Source organism: Cherax quadricarinatus, chromosome 15 (genome assembly GCF_038502225.1).
Source record: "Cherax quadricarinatus isolate ZL_2023a chromosome 15, ASM3850222v1, whole genome shotgun sequence".
Lineage (NCBI taxonomy): Eukaryota > Metazoa > Arthropoda > Malacostraca > Decapoda > Parastacidae > Cherax > Cherax quadricarinatus.
In genome coordinates, this window is record NC_091306.1 from 44,806,356 (window position 1) to 44,822,531 (window position 16,176).

The window sequence follows — 16,176 nt, forward strand, 5'->3', positions numbered from 1 at the left end:
AACTTCTCTTCAGAATCTCCCAAGAGCACAGTGTCATCAGCAAAGAGCAGCTGTGACAACTCCCACTTTGTGTGTGATTCTTTATCTTTTAACTCCACGCCTCTTGCCAAGACCCTCGCATTTACTTCTCTTACAACCCCATCTATAAATATATTAAACAACCACGGTGACATCACACATCCTTGTCTAAGGCCTACTTTTACTGGGAAAAAATTTCCCTCTTTCCTACATACTCTAACTTGAGCCTCACTATCCTCGTAAAAACTCTTCACTGCTTTCAGTAACCTACCTCCTACACCATACACTTGCAACATCTGCCACATTGCCCCCCTATCCACCCTGTCATACGCCTTTTCCAAATCCATAAATGCCACAAAGACCTCTTTAGCCTTATCTAAATACTGTTCACTTATATGTTTCACTGTAAACACCTGGTCCACACACCCCCTACCTTTCCTAAAGCCTCCTTGTTCATCTGCTATCCTATTCTCCGTCTTACTCTTAATTCTTTCAATTATAACTCTACCATACACTTTACCAGGTACACTCAACAGACTTATCCCCCTATAATTTTTGCACTCTCTTTTATCCCCTTTGCCTTTATACAAAGGAACTATGCATGCTCTCTGCCAATCCCTAGGTACCTTACCCTCTTCCATACATTTATTAAATAATTGCACCAACCACTCCAAAACTATATCCCCACCTGCTTTTAACATTTCTATCTTTATCCCATCAATCCCGGCTGCCTTACCCCCTTTCATTTTACCTACTGCCTCACGAACTTCCCCCACACTCACAACTGGCTCTTCCTCACTCCTACAAGATGTTATTCCTCCTTGCCCTATACACGAAATCACAGCTTCCCTATCTTCATCAACATTTAACAATTCCTCAAAATATTCCTTCCATCTTCCCAATACCTCTAACTCTCCATTTAATAACTCTCCTCTCCTATTTTTAACTGACAAATCCATTTGTTCTCTAGGCTTTCTTAACTTGTTAATCTCACTCCAAAACTTTTTCTTATTTTCAACAAAATTTGTTGATAACATCTCACCCACTCTCTCATTTGCTCTCTTTTTACATTGCTTCACCACTCTCTTAACTTCTCTCTTTTTCTCCATATACTCTTCCCTCCTTGCATCACTTCTACTTTGTAAAAACTTCTCATATGCTAACTTTTTCTCCCTTACTACTCTCTTTACATCATCATTCCACCAATCGCTCCTCTTCCCTCCTGCACCCACTTTCCTGTAACCACAAACTTCTGCTGAACACTCTAACACTACATTTTTAAACCTACCCCATACCTCTTCGACCCCATTGCCTATGCTCTCATTAGCCCATCTATCCTCCAATAGCTGTTTATATCTTACCCTAACTGCCTCCTCTTTTAGTTTATAAACCTTTACCTCTCTCTTCCCTGATGCTTCTATTCTCCTTGTATCCCATCTACCTTTTACTCTCAGTGTAGCTACAACTAGAAAGTGATCTGATATATCTGTGGCCCCTCTATAAACATGTACATCCTGAAGTCTACTCAACAGTCTTTTATCTACCAATACATAATCCAACAAACTACTGTCATTTCGCCCTACATCATATCGTGTATACTTATTTATCCTCTTTTTCTTAAAATATGTATTACCTATAACTAAACCCCTTTCTATACAAAGTTCAATCAAAGGGCTCCCATTATCATTTACACCTGGCACCCCAAACTTACCTACCACACCCTCTCTAAAAGTTTCTCCTACTTTAGCATTCAAGTCCCCTACCACAATTACTCTCTCACTTGGTTCAAAGGCTCCTATACATTCACTTAACATCTCCCAAAATCTCTCTCTCTCCTCTGCATTCCTCTCTTCTCCAGGTGCATACACGCTTATTATGACCCACTTCTCGCATCCAACCTTTACTTTAATCCACATAATTCTTGAATTTACACATTCATATTCTCTTTTCTCCTTCCATAACTGATCATTTAACATTACTGCTACCCCTTCCTTTGCTCTAACTCTCTCAGATACTCCAGATTTAATCCCATTTATTTCCCCCCACTGAAACTCTCCTACCCCCTTCAGCTTTGTTTCGCTTAGGGCCAGGACATCCAACTTCTTTTCATTCATAACATCAGCAATCATCTGTTTCTTGTCATCCGCACTACATCCACGCACATTTAAGCAACCCAGTTTTATAAAGTTTTTCTTCTTCTCTTTTTTAGTAATTGTATACAGGAGAAGGGGTTACTAGCCCATTGCTCCCGGCATTTTAGTCGCCTCATACGACACGCATGGCTTACGGAGGAAAGATTCTTTTCCACTTCCCCATGGACAATAGAAGAAATAAAAAAGAACAAGAGCTATTTAGAAAAAGGAGAAAAACCTAGATGTATGTATATATATATATGCATGTGCGTGTCTATGAAGTGTGACCAAAGTGTAAGTAGGAGTAGCAAGATATCCCTGTTATCTTAGCGTGTTTATGAGACAGAAAAAGAAACCAGCAATCCTACCATCATGCAAAACAGTTACAGGTTTTTGTTTCACAGTCATCTGGCAGGACGGTAGTACTTCCCTGGGTGGTTGCTGTCTACCAACCTACTACCTATATATATATATATATATATATATATATATATATATATATATATATATATATATATATATATATATATGGAGGAGGTGAACGTATTCAGATATTTGGGAGTGGACGTGTCAGCGGATGGGTCTATGAAAGATTAGGTGAATCATAGAATTGATGAGGGAAAAAGAGTGAGTGGTGCACTTAGGAGTCTGTGGAGACAAAGAACTTTGTCCTTGGAGGCAAAGAGGGGAATGTATGAGAGTATAGTTTTACCAACGCTCTTATATGGGTGTGAAGCGTGGGTGATGAATGTTGCAGCAAGGAGAAGGCTGGAGGCAGTGGAGATGTCATGTCTGAGGGCAATGTGTGGTGTGAATATAATGCAGAGAATTCGTAGTTTGGAAGTTAGGAGGAGGTGCGGGATTACCAAAACTGTTGTCCAGAGGGCTGAGGAAGGGTTGTTGAGGTGGTTCGGACATGTAGAGAGAATGGAGCGAAACAGAATGACTTCAAGAGTGTATCAGTCTGTAGTGGAAGGAAGGCGGGGTAGGGGTCGGCCTAGGAAGGGTTGGAGGGAGGGGGTAAAGGAGGTTTTGTGTGCGAGGGGCTTGGACTTCCAGCAGGCATGCGTGAGCGTGTTTGATAGGAGTGAATGGAGACAAATGGTTTTTAATACTTGACGTGCTGTTGGAGTGTGAGCAAAGTAACATTTATGAAGGGATTCAGGGAAACCGGCAGGCCGGACTTGAGTCCTGGAGATGGGAAGTACAGTGCCTGCACTCTGAAGGAGGGGTGTTAATGTTGCAGTTCAAAAACTGTAGTGTAAAGCACCCTTCTGGCAAGACAGTGATGGAGTGAATGATGGTGAAAGTTTTTCTTTTTCGGGCCACCCTGCCTTGGTGGGAATCGGCCGGTGTGATAATAATAAAAAAAAAAATATATATATATATAGTTTGGAGGGATATGTTGTGTGTCATACGTATATGCTTCTAAACTGTTGTATTCTGAGCACCTCTGCAAAAACAGTGATAATGTGTGAGTGTGGTGAAAGTGTTGAATGATGATGAAAGTATTTTCTTTTTGGGGATTTTCTTTCTTTTTTTGGGTCACCCTGCCTCGGTGGGAGACGGCCGACTTGTTGAAAAAAAAAAATATATATATATATATATAATCACTGTATATATATACAGTAAGAGATACCCCATCTTTAAGTATACACTTACACACACGGCTGACTTGTTAAAAAAAAAATAGAATGAGAGCTATTCATTTATCAGTATATAAAGAAACCTTGATGAACATACATATCCATATACAGACCTCGGTAAAGATACTCTGCTTCTCAGGAGTTACAATTCAATCATATAATAAGAACATCAAAAATTAAGTCCTAAGTAGCAGATTTGCCAATGTCTGCTTACTAAACGTAACTTCTGTATACAGACCAGATCAAGAAATAGCCAGCAAAAAAGCAACATTACAATGTTGAATAAAACAAAAGCAGCACTACAGTTAACACCCAGTTACATAATGTTTCAGAAGAGAACAGATCAAAGCAAGCATTAGGAAAAAAGTAATCAACATGAAGTAACACTGAAATGCAAAACTCGTATAATTATCATGAAGGTGATTATTTACAAAAGATAAAACTAACGGAGAGTGATAAAACAAAACTGCTCACATATATATCACAAAGCATCATCACAAGGGATTCAATCACAAAAATTAAGCAATCACAGAATAGCATTACAGGGGACAACCTGTCATAAAGCTTACAAAAAGAATTATTCAGAGTGCATCCTCGGAGTAAGCAACTCACCCCTCAATATTATAAGTTGGGGCAGCCCAGTTATGAAACAGTTATTGTACAACTTGTGACAAGATACATGTATAAATTAGTGATTATATATACCTCACATGAATCCTCCCTCTGAAAGCCATGTGTGTCATAAAAGGCAAATAAAATGCTGGGAGCAAGGGGGCTAGTAACCCTTTCTACTGTATAAATTACTAATTAGGTCAGTCTGCCTCCATGGGAGATGGCTGGTGCGTTAAAAAATAAAAAAATTTAGTGCACATGCCACTCCAAGAAGAGCAGAAATATTCAGCACTGATGCATGGAACGCTCTGTCAAATTACAGATGTGTGTATAGAGCCTATCTTACAAAGTTTTTTTATTTGAAAGCTGTGTAACTTGTGCCTATAGTTTGCTCAATAGTGTGGGAGTGACGACCAGATCTGTGTGGATTTCATGACAAGAACTGACCTGTTTCTCAAAAATATGTTGTTTTTAATATGCTATCTTCTAGGAAAACCCTTGCAATATTATGGGTACCATGGAACAGTCATAAATTACACTGAAAGAAAAAATATTTAAAAAGAACTCTGTCATATATACTATTCAAATTTATGCTATGGAAAAATTTATAAAATAAATCATGGCATTTAAGATTACAGCAGCAATGTTAACAAACAAAATATAGCACTGTTTTATTCCCAAGTTAGATAAACCAATCCTAAGGCCATTTTATGGGTTATTTATTACTGATTTGACTGTCTTACTCACAAAAAGCACTGTGTAGTGAAGACAACAGATGTACTTAATCATCACATTTACAATTTTATTTCTTTTAATCTAGAACTTTCAAAACAAAATTTAGCACTGACTGATTCCCAAGTTGGAGAAACTAATTCTATGGCTGCTTTGTTAGACAATTTTATTACTGTATATCAGTGGTATTCAATACTGACAAGATGAATTAGACACCAGCAACATTTGGGTATCTTTAGTTGTAGACGTTTTGCCATCTAGTGGCTTTATTTATACATTACATGGACATAATATAAAGACTGTAGAAATATATACAGCAGACACTGGAAGATGAGGTAATCAGTCCCTCGTAGGCTGAGGGACTGATTATCTCATTTTTCACTGACTTCTTTGTGTGGTTCTGAAGGCATGATTACCTCGTCTTCCACAGTCTGCTGTGTGCATTTTTAGTCTTTATATTATGACCATGTAATGTATTGATAAAGCTACTAGACAGAGAAATGTCTACAAGTAAACACACCCAGATGTTGTACATATGTCTAATTCATCAATTTTGTTACTGATTGTTGTAATCAGAAGCGGTAATGTGTAGTGAAGACAACAGATGTACTCAGCAACATCATTAATGTTAGTAGCAACACTTACAGGCACAAATTTTAAGCAAGCCAAAGCAACACTGTTAGTGTCAATCGAGTTATAATCCGTCTCACTCAGTGTTGGCATACTAAAAGCAATTTTATTAACAAAAATTTATGAGCAGAATATGTAAACGCATCCACATAGAAGCGGATGTCACAGAGGGACTAAAGCTCTCGTCTATGCAGTATACACCTCCCATTACAATAGATAATAACAGTTCAGGTGGTAATCCTGGAATGTCAAGAAAAAATATTTCAGTTATACATGAAAGTTAGGGAAAATTCATAAATGATCTAAAATGGTCGCTTGTGCAGAGCTCATTCTTGCATCACTGTCATATTTAAGTAAAAAAAGGCCATAATATAAGGCATTTTTGTGAGTATTTTCTGTTCAGCATAAAACGCTGTTTAGATGAAACAAGCACATACATAGTCTTGTGTACACGTCAGTGTGCACATGTTTGTATGATGCAATCTGCATTCACATTTCCTCACCCCGGCAGGTCACCTGCCTTAAAGGTGGGTTGCACCACTGTTTCCTTATATTTTGCCTATCCAAGGTAAGCAAAATATATTATTTCTTACTAAATACTTCACTTGGATCACTAGGTTCATCATCCAAGATAATTTGTAGATTACAATGTATCTGAAGCACCAAATTTTCACTCAAATATGCATTATATCCTAACCAAAATGTTATATTAGTTTCCTTTCCCATGAGGACTCTGTGACCACCATCAGACAAGGTAACTTGTTACAAGAAAGACCATCAGCACCACAGTAGGGGAGAGGGCAGAGGGAGGTAGACTAGAAGTCCCCGTGTAAGGGAAGAAGTGTGAGTGGAGGGGCAGGCGGCACCAAGTAGCCAGGAACACCCCAGACACATTCTTGTAGAGGTCCTCCTTCACTGGGCCGCCGCACTCTCTCCTCACATACTCGTTCTCCAGCAGACATGACCTCTGCGTGTTGAGCGAACTGAAAGAGGGACTTCATATTTATCTTAATTATCTATGTTAACTATCATATTCTTTAGGGGGATAACTGCACTGCAAATTTTTAAACTACAAACTTCTTAACTAAGGCACTGGAAAAGTTATTAATTTTAATTAATAACTTTTCCAGTTCCTTAACTTTTTCTTTTTGCATTCATTAAATAAACTGCCAAGAATTACTTTTTCAGGCAGATATAATCAACAAAATAACTATAAGCACTATTCACACATTTTTGGAAATAAAATCATTTAAGAATTTCAAATAAGTATTGTAGAATAAATATAATGACCCTGATATAAGAGTAAAATATGGCATATGACAAGCATGTCTGTCATCACAATACCTATTATAATACTTGCTAAATACTATTTATTACTACATTCACAGTATACAGCACTGACAAGTTGATTAATAGGACACAAGCACAACATTGAGGTATCTTTATTGATTAGGTGTTTTGCCAAGGCTTATTGCAATCTACTAATATTAAGGCAACTTTTCAACTGGAAATAGTGGAAGAAGTGGATAAGTAATTTTGAAGTGTTCAGTCCCTTAGCCTTAACAGAAGGTTTTCAATCTCTAAGCCTTAGATAGGTCATCAAAAGATTAAGACCTGTGCCAGGACACGGTCATGGCAAATATTATAATACTACTACAGGTTGGCCATCACTAATCCGGCATCATTGGGACATGTAATGTGCCGGATTAGTGAGTTTGCCAGATTACAGAGTAGTTAGGTTAGAATACACTTAATTAACCTATCAATAGACACTTTCTGCTACACCTTCCTCATTTTCATCACTGCTTTCTCCTCCACTGGCTTGCTGCTGTGGATTTACAACCATCTGCACAATTTCTGAGTCAGTATAATGATGGAATTGGAGTCAGTATAATGATTTGAGGCAGTACAATGAAGAAATTTGAAATTATGCTAGCCAAAATTAGTGCCGGATTACTGATGGAACCGGATAACTGTACTACTACTCTTAGCCTTGATCTATGTAAGGAACTGAACACCTATCAAGGCAAAGGGTCTTAACACATGTCAAGGTTAAGGAAATGATTACCTTCTCTCAACACTAAGGAGTGAAGACCTTAAAATTACTCTCTACTGCTCTTACTCTCTCCAGCAAGGCTGGTAGTATGGTACGGCACAACATTTTGTTTTCATTTCTTATATCTGTCAGAAATTGTCACATAAATTCATACTGATCCCTCCTTTTTTTTTTTTTGTACCTTCAGTACAGTAAAAATGTCGAAACATAACTCTGTACCTTTTTTTTTTTTTTCCACAGGGTTTGACAAGGTTAGGTTAAGGATCCCTAGTTTTATTGACAAGCTATTTACAGGTTAAGGATTCCTAACTTTATTGACAAGCTAAGAGATGTTACCTACATCAGCTCATTTGAAAGCAGTTTTATTGTTACGAAACATACAAGTACAGTGGACCCCTGCATAACGATCACCTCCGAATGCGACCAATTATGTAAGTGTATTTATGTAAGTGCATTTGTACGTGTATGTTTGGGGGTCTGAAATGGACTAATCTACTTCACAATATTCCTTATGGGAACAAATTCGGTCAGTACTTGCACCTGAACATACTTCTGGAGTGAAAAAATATCGTTAACCGGGGGTCCACTGTATTTTTATTATGAAACATACAAGTAAGGAACAGGGTGAAGTTGGAGCTATCTGTGGGCCAGCATTTTCATTTGATCAACTGACTTTATCTCGTTAACATGATAATGCTGTACGAATGTGTTCCAGACTCGAGTCAGACTCCATACTATTAAAAAAAATTTTTAATCGAGTTTTGAGTCAACTAGATAATTTTACCTCATTTTGCTTTTGTAGACAGCTGTACACTATCAAATATGAGTCTTCTAATTAAAGAACTATTAATTCTAACAGTGGTAGGAAACGTCCTAACATGAACTACAAAGCCAGATGATTTATTCAAGCATATCTTGTAAATACATGCATGGGGCCAGGAGCTGTGACTCTATCCCTGCAACCATAATTTGAAAATTATTCATGATTTGTCATTACATTCTCTCTGCTTGTGTGAAAACATACTTGAAAAATATTTATGTACATAATGAAACAGTTACCTAATGTGTTGAATAATTTTGATTAATTAGTATATAAATTTAAGTCTAAATTCTGAAATATGTGTTCCGTCCAACAATCTTGAGACTGATGGACCAAATACATCAACTCAAGGCAGATGAGGGACTGATTACCTCAAACTCCTTTTCATCTTCCATCATTAATCTCTGTACCTGACTGAAGAAAAGGCCACTGGTTGGCATATTCACAATAAAGATTCCCAAATGTTTTAACAGTGTTTCATCCTTCAACATGATGATTGCTGCCCAAAATGCTCTGCATACATTAGGGCTTTCTGGTGGCTCTGTTGGCCTTGTGGCTAAACTCTCGCTTAACATGATGAGGGTCTGGGTTCAATTCCCAGCCAGGGTAGAAACATTAGGAGTGTTTCTTTACACCTATTGTCTATGTTCACCTATCAGTAAAATGAGTATTTGGATGTTAGTCGGCTGGTGTGGGTCGCATCCTAGGACACTGACCTAATTTGCCCGAAATGCTCAGCATAACAAGGGATTTCTATATACATAGTAGTATGTCATTGATGTCAGCTATGGTCTGTATACCTTGTACATGCATTTGTAGTAAATAAACATTATTATTATTATTATTATCACACTGGCCGATTCCCACCAAGGCAGGGTGGCCCGAAAAAGAAAAACTTTCACCATCATTCACTCCATCACTGTCTTGCCAGAAGGGTGCTTTACACTACAGTTTTTAAACTGCAACATTAACACCCCTCCATCAGAGTGCAGGCACTGTACTTCCCATCTCCAGGACTCAAGTCCGGCCTGCCGGTTTCCCTGAACCCCTTCATAAATGTTACTTTGCTCACACTCCAACAGCATGTCAAATATTAAAAATCATTCGTCTCCATTCACTCCTATCAAACATGCTCACGCACGCCTGCTGGAAGTCCAAGCCCCTCACACACAAAACCTCCTTTACCCCCTCCCTCCAACCTTTCCTAGGCCGACCCCTACCCCGCCTTCCTTCCACTACAGACTGATACACTCTTGAAGTTATTCTGTTTCGCTCCATTCTCTCTACATGTCCGAACCACCTCAACAACCCTTTTTCAGCCCTCTGGACAACAGTTTTGGTAATCCCGCACCTCCTCCTAACTTCCAAACTACGAATTCTCTGCATTACAGTGGACCCCCGCATAACGATCACCTCCCAATGCGACCAATTATGTAAGTGTATTTATGTAAGTGCGTTTGTACGTGTATGTTTGGGGGTCTGAAATGGACTAATCTACTTCACAATATTCCTTATGGGAACAAATTCGGTCAGTACTGGCACCTGAACATACTTCTGGAATGAAAAAATATCGTTAACCGGGGGTCCACTGTATATTCACACCACACATTGCCCTCAGACATGACATCTCCACTGCCTCCAGCCTTCTCCTCGCTGCAACATTCATCACCCATGCTTCACACCCATATAAGAGCGTTGGTAAAACTATACTCTCATACATTCCCCTCTTTGCCTCCAAGGACAATATTATTATTATTAAACATATTATTATTATTATCATTATGTGCACCCAAATTTCACTCACCTTTGTACAAATATTGTACCTTGCTGAAATAAAGTACGTATTACTATTACTCATATTACTCACTCGCAGAGTTCCGGGCCGACCTCCAGCCTCAGGATCTGGTTCCAGACGTTGACAGTGACGTTGGGTCGGTGACACGACACTTGCCCCACCCTGGCTGTCTCAGCGCAGTCTATCACCTTCAGGAAGGCTGCAAAATATGTGCTCATGATCATTAAGTTTAATTAGGCTGCAAAATTTGCACTTATAATCATTACGTTTAATTTTTAAACTACTAGTGACTTTTCCTTAATTTTTACTGTAATACACATAGTAGTGAGCGCTACATATAAATGAATTAAATATTTGCAGTAACAAAAAAGAAAGTTAGCTTTCCAAGATACGCAAAAGTATGAATACAGTGGACCCCCGCATAACGATTACCTCCGAATGTGACCAATTATGTAAGTGTATTTATGTAAGTGCGTTTGTACGTGTATGTTTGGGGGTCTGAAATGGACTAATCTACTTCACAATATTTCTTATGGGAACAAATTCGGTCAGTACTGGCACCTGAACATACTTCTGGAGTGAAAAAATATCGTTAACCGGGGGTCCACTGTACTGCAAATGCCAATGATACAATTACTACCCCAGTCTGGGTCTTCCTACTAAAACAAACTTGGCATCACTATCATACACTATATTTCATAAAAGATATTCAGAATTGAATAAGTGATCTGATATCTGCCACACAATATCTGTGCACTGACAGATCTACTGGACATCTATCATCCTTAGTTTAATTAGTTTAATATGTTTATTATCCACCCCATACCCATCCTGTGGGTGGTAGTCAAAAGATTAGAGAGGTACATAATGGGTCCAGGGACTGGGCCCCAAAGTTTGATAGCTGAGCAAGTTACAAAGGTAATGAGCTCCAGGTCACAATCATGACAAGTTACAAAGGTATTTACAGATTACAGAGGTACATAATGGGTCCAGGGGCTGGGCCCCAAGGTTTTGATAGCTGAACAAGGTACAAAGGTAATGAATCATGTAAGTAAATTTACTTACTTACGTTTATACATTGCTACAATTATGAACAAATTATAGAGTAATGAGCAAATCACACGTCCACACCCTGTCACAACTGTAATGAGTTATTGGTGTAAATATTAATTGTCGGGTCACACACACACACACACACATATACTGTGATCTCTTTTTGAATTCGATATGATCATGTATACCTGGAGTATACAGCTATGCTGAATACATTAACGTATTTCTGTGGTATAATCACAATCTGACATTCACACAAATACGCCACTTCCTGTGATGTTAGTGACGTTGTATAAGAATCTTCAAAATGGGTGAAAGAATTCGTATTAAGCTAACGCAGGAAACTTTTTGAAAATAATGACTGTGTCCAGAACACACCAGCAGGTGGAACGCTATATACGTAAATACAATTTTTTTTTCAATCTGATCGCCTTTCTGCTACAAGCATAAGCTGGTGGACAAAACAATCAGTGTATGAATATCATCCTGCATCATGATCATCCTGCATCATGATCATCCTGCATCATGATCATCCTGAGTCATGATCATCCTGCGTCATGAGGGTGACAGATAATACAACTCTAGCTCTCAAATGTGTTGTGTAGCTCATGGTAGCAGCACAGTATACTGAAGTAAGAAAGAAGAGAGTGCAACGGACAAGTGTAATAGTAACAGCAGCAACACACACAGCAAGGGGCATTCTTGAGCTTCCCCAGAGCTCGGGCCTCGGCCTAAAGCTGGGGTGAGGCTCGAAAAGGATTCTGTAGTGCTTGCTGCCTTTGCATCTCCTGATATCTTCTGCTGCTATACAGCTGCCACACCCTTCGAGCCCAGTGTGAGCAGGGTTCGTGGCAGCCCAAGGTGCCTAGCTTCTCCCTCTGAGTCCCGTGGGGGTGGGGAATGGGGCTAGGCCTTGGGACAGTTGGTGCCAGAAGACGAGGAGGTACTTGTACCTCTTCTCATGGCAGACAATGGTCTGAGACACTCCCTCGGCAGGGAGCCAAAGCCAAGCCACCTCTTGGAAAAGACCCAGGCCGGGCAATCATACCGGCGAATCAAGAACAGAACGGTATACTGAATTCGCTACTAGATCCTCTCTCTCCCTGCTTCATGAGCTTTATCATACCTCTATTTAAAACTATGTGTGGATCCTGCTTCCACTACATCACTCTCCAGACTGTTCCACTTCCTGACAACTCTATGACCGAAGAAATACTTCCTGTGCGTGTGTGTGTACTCACCTAGTTGTGATTGCAGGGGTCGAGTCTCAGCTCCTGGCCCCGCCTCTTCACTGGCCGCTACTCAGTCACTCCACCTGCTCCATGAGCTTTATCATACCTCTCCTTAAAGCTATATGTAGATCCTGCCTCCACTACATCACTTCCCAGACTATTCCACTTCCTGACAACTCTATTTTTTTTATTATCACACTGGCCGAGTCCCACCAAGGCAGGGTGGCCCGAAAAAGAAAAACTTTCACCATCATTCGCTCCATCACTGTCTTGCCAGAAGGATGCTTTACACTACAGTTTTTAAACTGCAACATTAACACCCCTCCTTCAGAGTGCAGGCACTCTGTGACTGAAAAAATACTTCCTGACATCCCTGTGGTTCATCTGAGTCTTCAACTTACAACTGTGACCCCTTGTTGCTGTGTCCCATCTCTGGAACATCCTGTCTTTGTCCACTTTGTCTCTTCCTCTCAGTGTTTTATATGTCATTACCATATCCCCCTATCTCACCTGGCTTCCAGGGTGTTCAGGTTGATTTCCCTTAACCTCTCCTCGTAGGACATACCCCTTAGCTCTGGGAGTAGTCTTGTTGCAAACCTTTGCACTTTCTCTAGTTTTCTTACATGCTTGGCTAGGTGAGGGTCCAAACTGGTGCTGCATACTCCAGTATAGGCCTAACATACACAGTATACAGGGTCCTGAATGACTCCTTATTAAAATGTCAGAATGCTGTTCTCAAATTTGCCAATTGCTCGTATGCTGCCACAGTTATTTGGTTGATGTGCACCTCAAGAGACGTGCCCGGTGTTATACTCACCCCACAATCCTTTTTCCTTGAGTGAGGTTTGTAGTCTCTGGCCCCCTAGACTGTACTCCATCTGTGGTCGTCTTTGCCCTTCCCCAATCTTCATGACTTTGCACTTGGTGGGGTTGAATTCCTGAAGCCAATTGCAAGACCAGTCCTGCAGCCTGTCCAGATACCTCTGTAGTCCTGCCTGGTCTTCGTTCAATTGAATTCTTCTCATCAACTTCACATCATCTGCAAACAGGGACACTTTGGAGTTTATTCCTTCCGTCATGTCATTCACAAATACAAGAAACAGTACCGGTCCAAGGACTGATCCTTGTGGCACCCCACTCAATACAGGTGCCCACTCTGACACACCACGTACCATAACTCGCTGTTGTCTCCCTAACAGGTATTCCCTGATCCATTGTAGTGTCTTCCCTGTTATCCCTGCCTGGTCCTCCAGCTTTTGCACTAATCTCTTGTGTGGAGCTGTATCAAACACCTTCTTACAGTCCAAGAAAATGCAATCTACCCATCCCTCTCTCTCTCTCATGTCTTACTGCCATCACCCTATCATAGAACTCCAGTAGGTTTGTGATGCAGGATTTCCTATCCCTGAAACTGTGCTGGCTGTCATTGATAAGCTCATTCCTTTCTAGGTGGTCCACCACTCTTCTCCTGATAATCTTCTCCATGGCCTTGCACGCTATACATGTCAGTGACACTGGCCTGTAATTTAATGCTTCGTGTCTGTCTCCTTTTTTAAAAATTGGGACTACATTTGCTGTCTTCCATACTTCAGGTAATTGCCCTGTTTCAATGTGTTGATTGTTGTTAGTTGTACACATAGCACCTCTGCTCCATCTCTCAGGACCCATGGAGAGATGTTATCCGGTCACATTGCCTTTGAGGTATCTAGCTCGCTGAGCAGCCTCTTCACTTCTTCCTTGGTTGTATGTATTGTGTCCAGCACTTGATGATGCACCCCACCTCTCCACCTTCTTGGAGGCTTTTCTGTCTCCTCTGTGAACACTTCTTTGACTCTCATGTTGAGCTCCTCACATACTTCATGGTCATTTTTTGTGACCTCCCCCTCTTCCTTCCTCAGCCTGATTACCTGGTCCTTGACTGTTATATTCCTCCTGATGTGGCTGTACAACAGCTTTGGGTCAGATTTGGCTTTCGCTGCTATGTCATTCTCGTATTGTCTTTGGGCCTCCCTTCTTACCTGTGCCCATTCATTTCTAGCTCTACGACTGCTCTCCTTATCCCCCTGGATCCTTTGCCTTCTATACTTCTTCCATTCTCTAGCACACTTGGTTTTGGCCTCCCTGCACCTTTGGGTGAACCATGGGCTCATCCTGGCTTTATCGTTATTCCTGTTATCCTTGGGTACAAACCTCTCCTCAGTATCTTTTGCATATTGTAATATATTCCATCATCTCGTTTACTGACTTCCCTGCCAGCTCTCTGTCCTCTGCTCTCTGTGTGCATGTGCATGCGTATAATTGCTTCATCAGAGCGACTGGGACCAAGACTTCAGAAGGAAGACATAACAGGGAATGCACTACGGCGGATGAAAAAAAAGCTATATGGGAAAGAAACAAAGTGAGTGAATCCGAAGAGTTGTCATAATGGGAAAGTGTAATAAGTGGGGTTCCTCAAGGATCAGTATTAGAATCCAAACTGTTTTTTCAATGTGTGAAAGACATACCAGAAGAGATGGAATCAGGTGTATCCCAGTTTGAAGACTACGTAAAATTGAGGAAAATAAAAATCGATGTGGTTAAAAAGGCTACAAATGGTTTTATTCAAAGTGAAAGATTGATCAAACAAGTGGCCACTTGAATTCAACCCCAGCAAGTGCATGGTTATAAAAAATAAGAAAAGGGTAAGAAGACTGGAAACAGAGTACAGATTCGGGAGAGGCTACACACCTCACTAAAGACAGCAAGAGACCAGGGGGTGAGCACAGTGCCGAGTATATTGCAAGAATCACACATCAACTGAATAAACTCTGCAGTGAATGCTGGTTTAGCAGATATAAGAGTAAGTTGCAGGAGTGTCAACAAAGACATTCATAGTGCTATATTCACCACATGTTAGTCTCAGAGGAGTTAGCTAAAGGTAACTAACTGAACTTTACGATATTAGAGGACAGAACAACTAAGGGAGACATGATAATGACATACAAAATACTAAGAGGAAATAATAGAGGGGACAGCCATACAGGTGTGAAACAAGTACTGTACACGAGGGCTTACTTGAAAGTTAAGAACAAAGATGAGTCAGACAGATGTCAGGAAAATATATCTCAAGCCTTAATTGATTTAGACGAAGTAGCGAAAGAATGCTCCATACACAGTTTAAAGAAAAGGTATGACAGGACCCACGAGGCCAGGAGTAATACGTAGATGCAGCAAGAGACAGGGCCAAGAGCCGAGACTCAACCTCTACAATCACAAATAGGTACACCCATACACACACAGACACACGTAACTAACAGACACACACACACACACACACACACACACACACACACACATACACACACACACACACAACTTACGTAAGAACTTAGTGGTGCGGTCATCAGCGGTGCGGCAGAGGTATTTATGAACCCGGTCTAGTGAGTGTAACAGGTGGCGGTATCTGTAACA

The 16,176-nt window shown here is 40.3% G+C and overlaps 1 protein-coding gene across 3 annotated transcripts in view; it reads right to left on the reverse strand.

The window, feature by feature from the left end:
- Positions 1 to 3,845: 3,845 nt before the first annotated feature.
- Positions 3,846 to 16,176, reverse strand: part of LOC128703324 (uncharacterized) — a 176,719-nt gene continuing 164,388 nt past the window's right edge. For all 3 annotated transcript variants that reach the window (XM_070085336.1, XM_070085335.1, XM_053797951.2), the window contains 3 exons: positions 16,086 to 16,168; positions 10,514 to 10,640; positions 3,846 to 6,753 (listed from right to left, as the gene is read on the reverse strand). In XM_070085336.1, the coding sequence (XP_069941437.1) occupies positions 6,516 to 6,753; positions 10,514 to 10,640; positions 16,086 to 16,168 (448 nt within the window). In that variant the 3' untranslated portion in view covers positions 3,846 to 6,515. The remainder of the gene's footprint in view (positions 6,754 to 10,513; positions 10,641 to 16,085; positions 16,169 to 16,176) is intronic.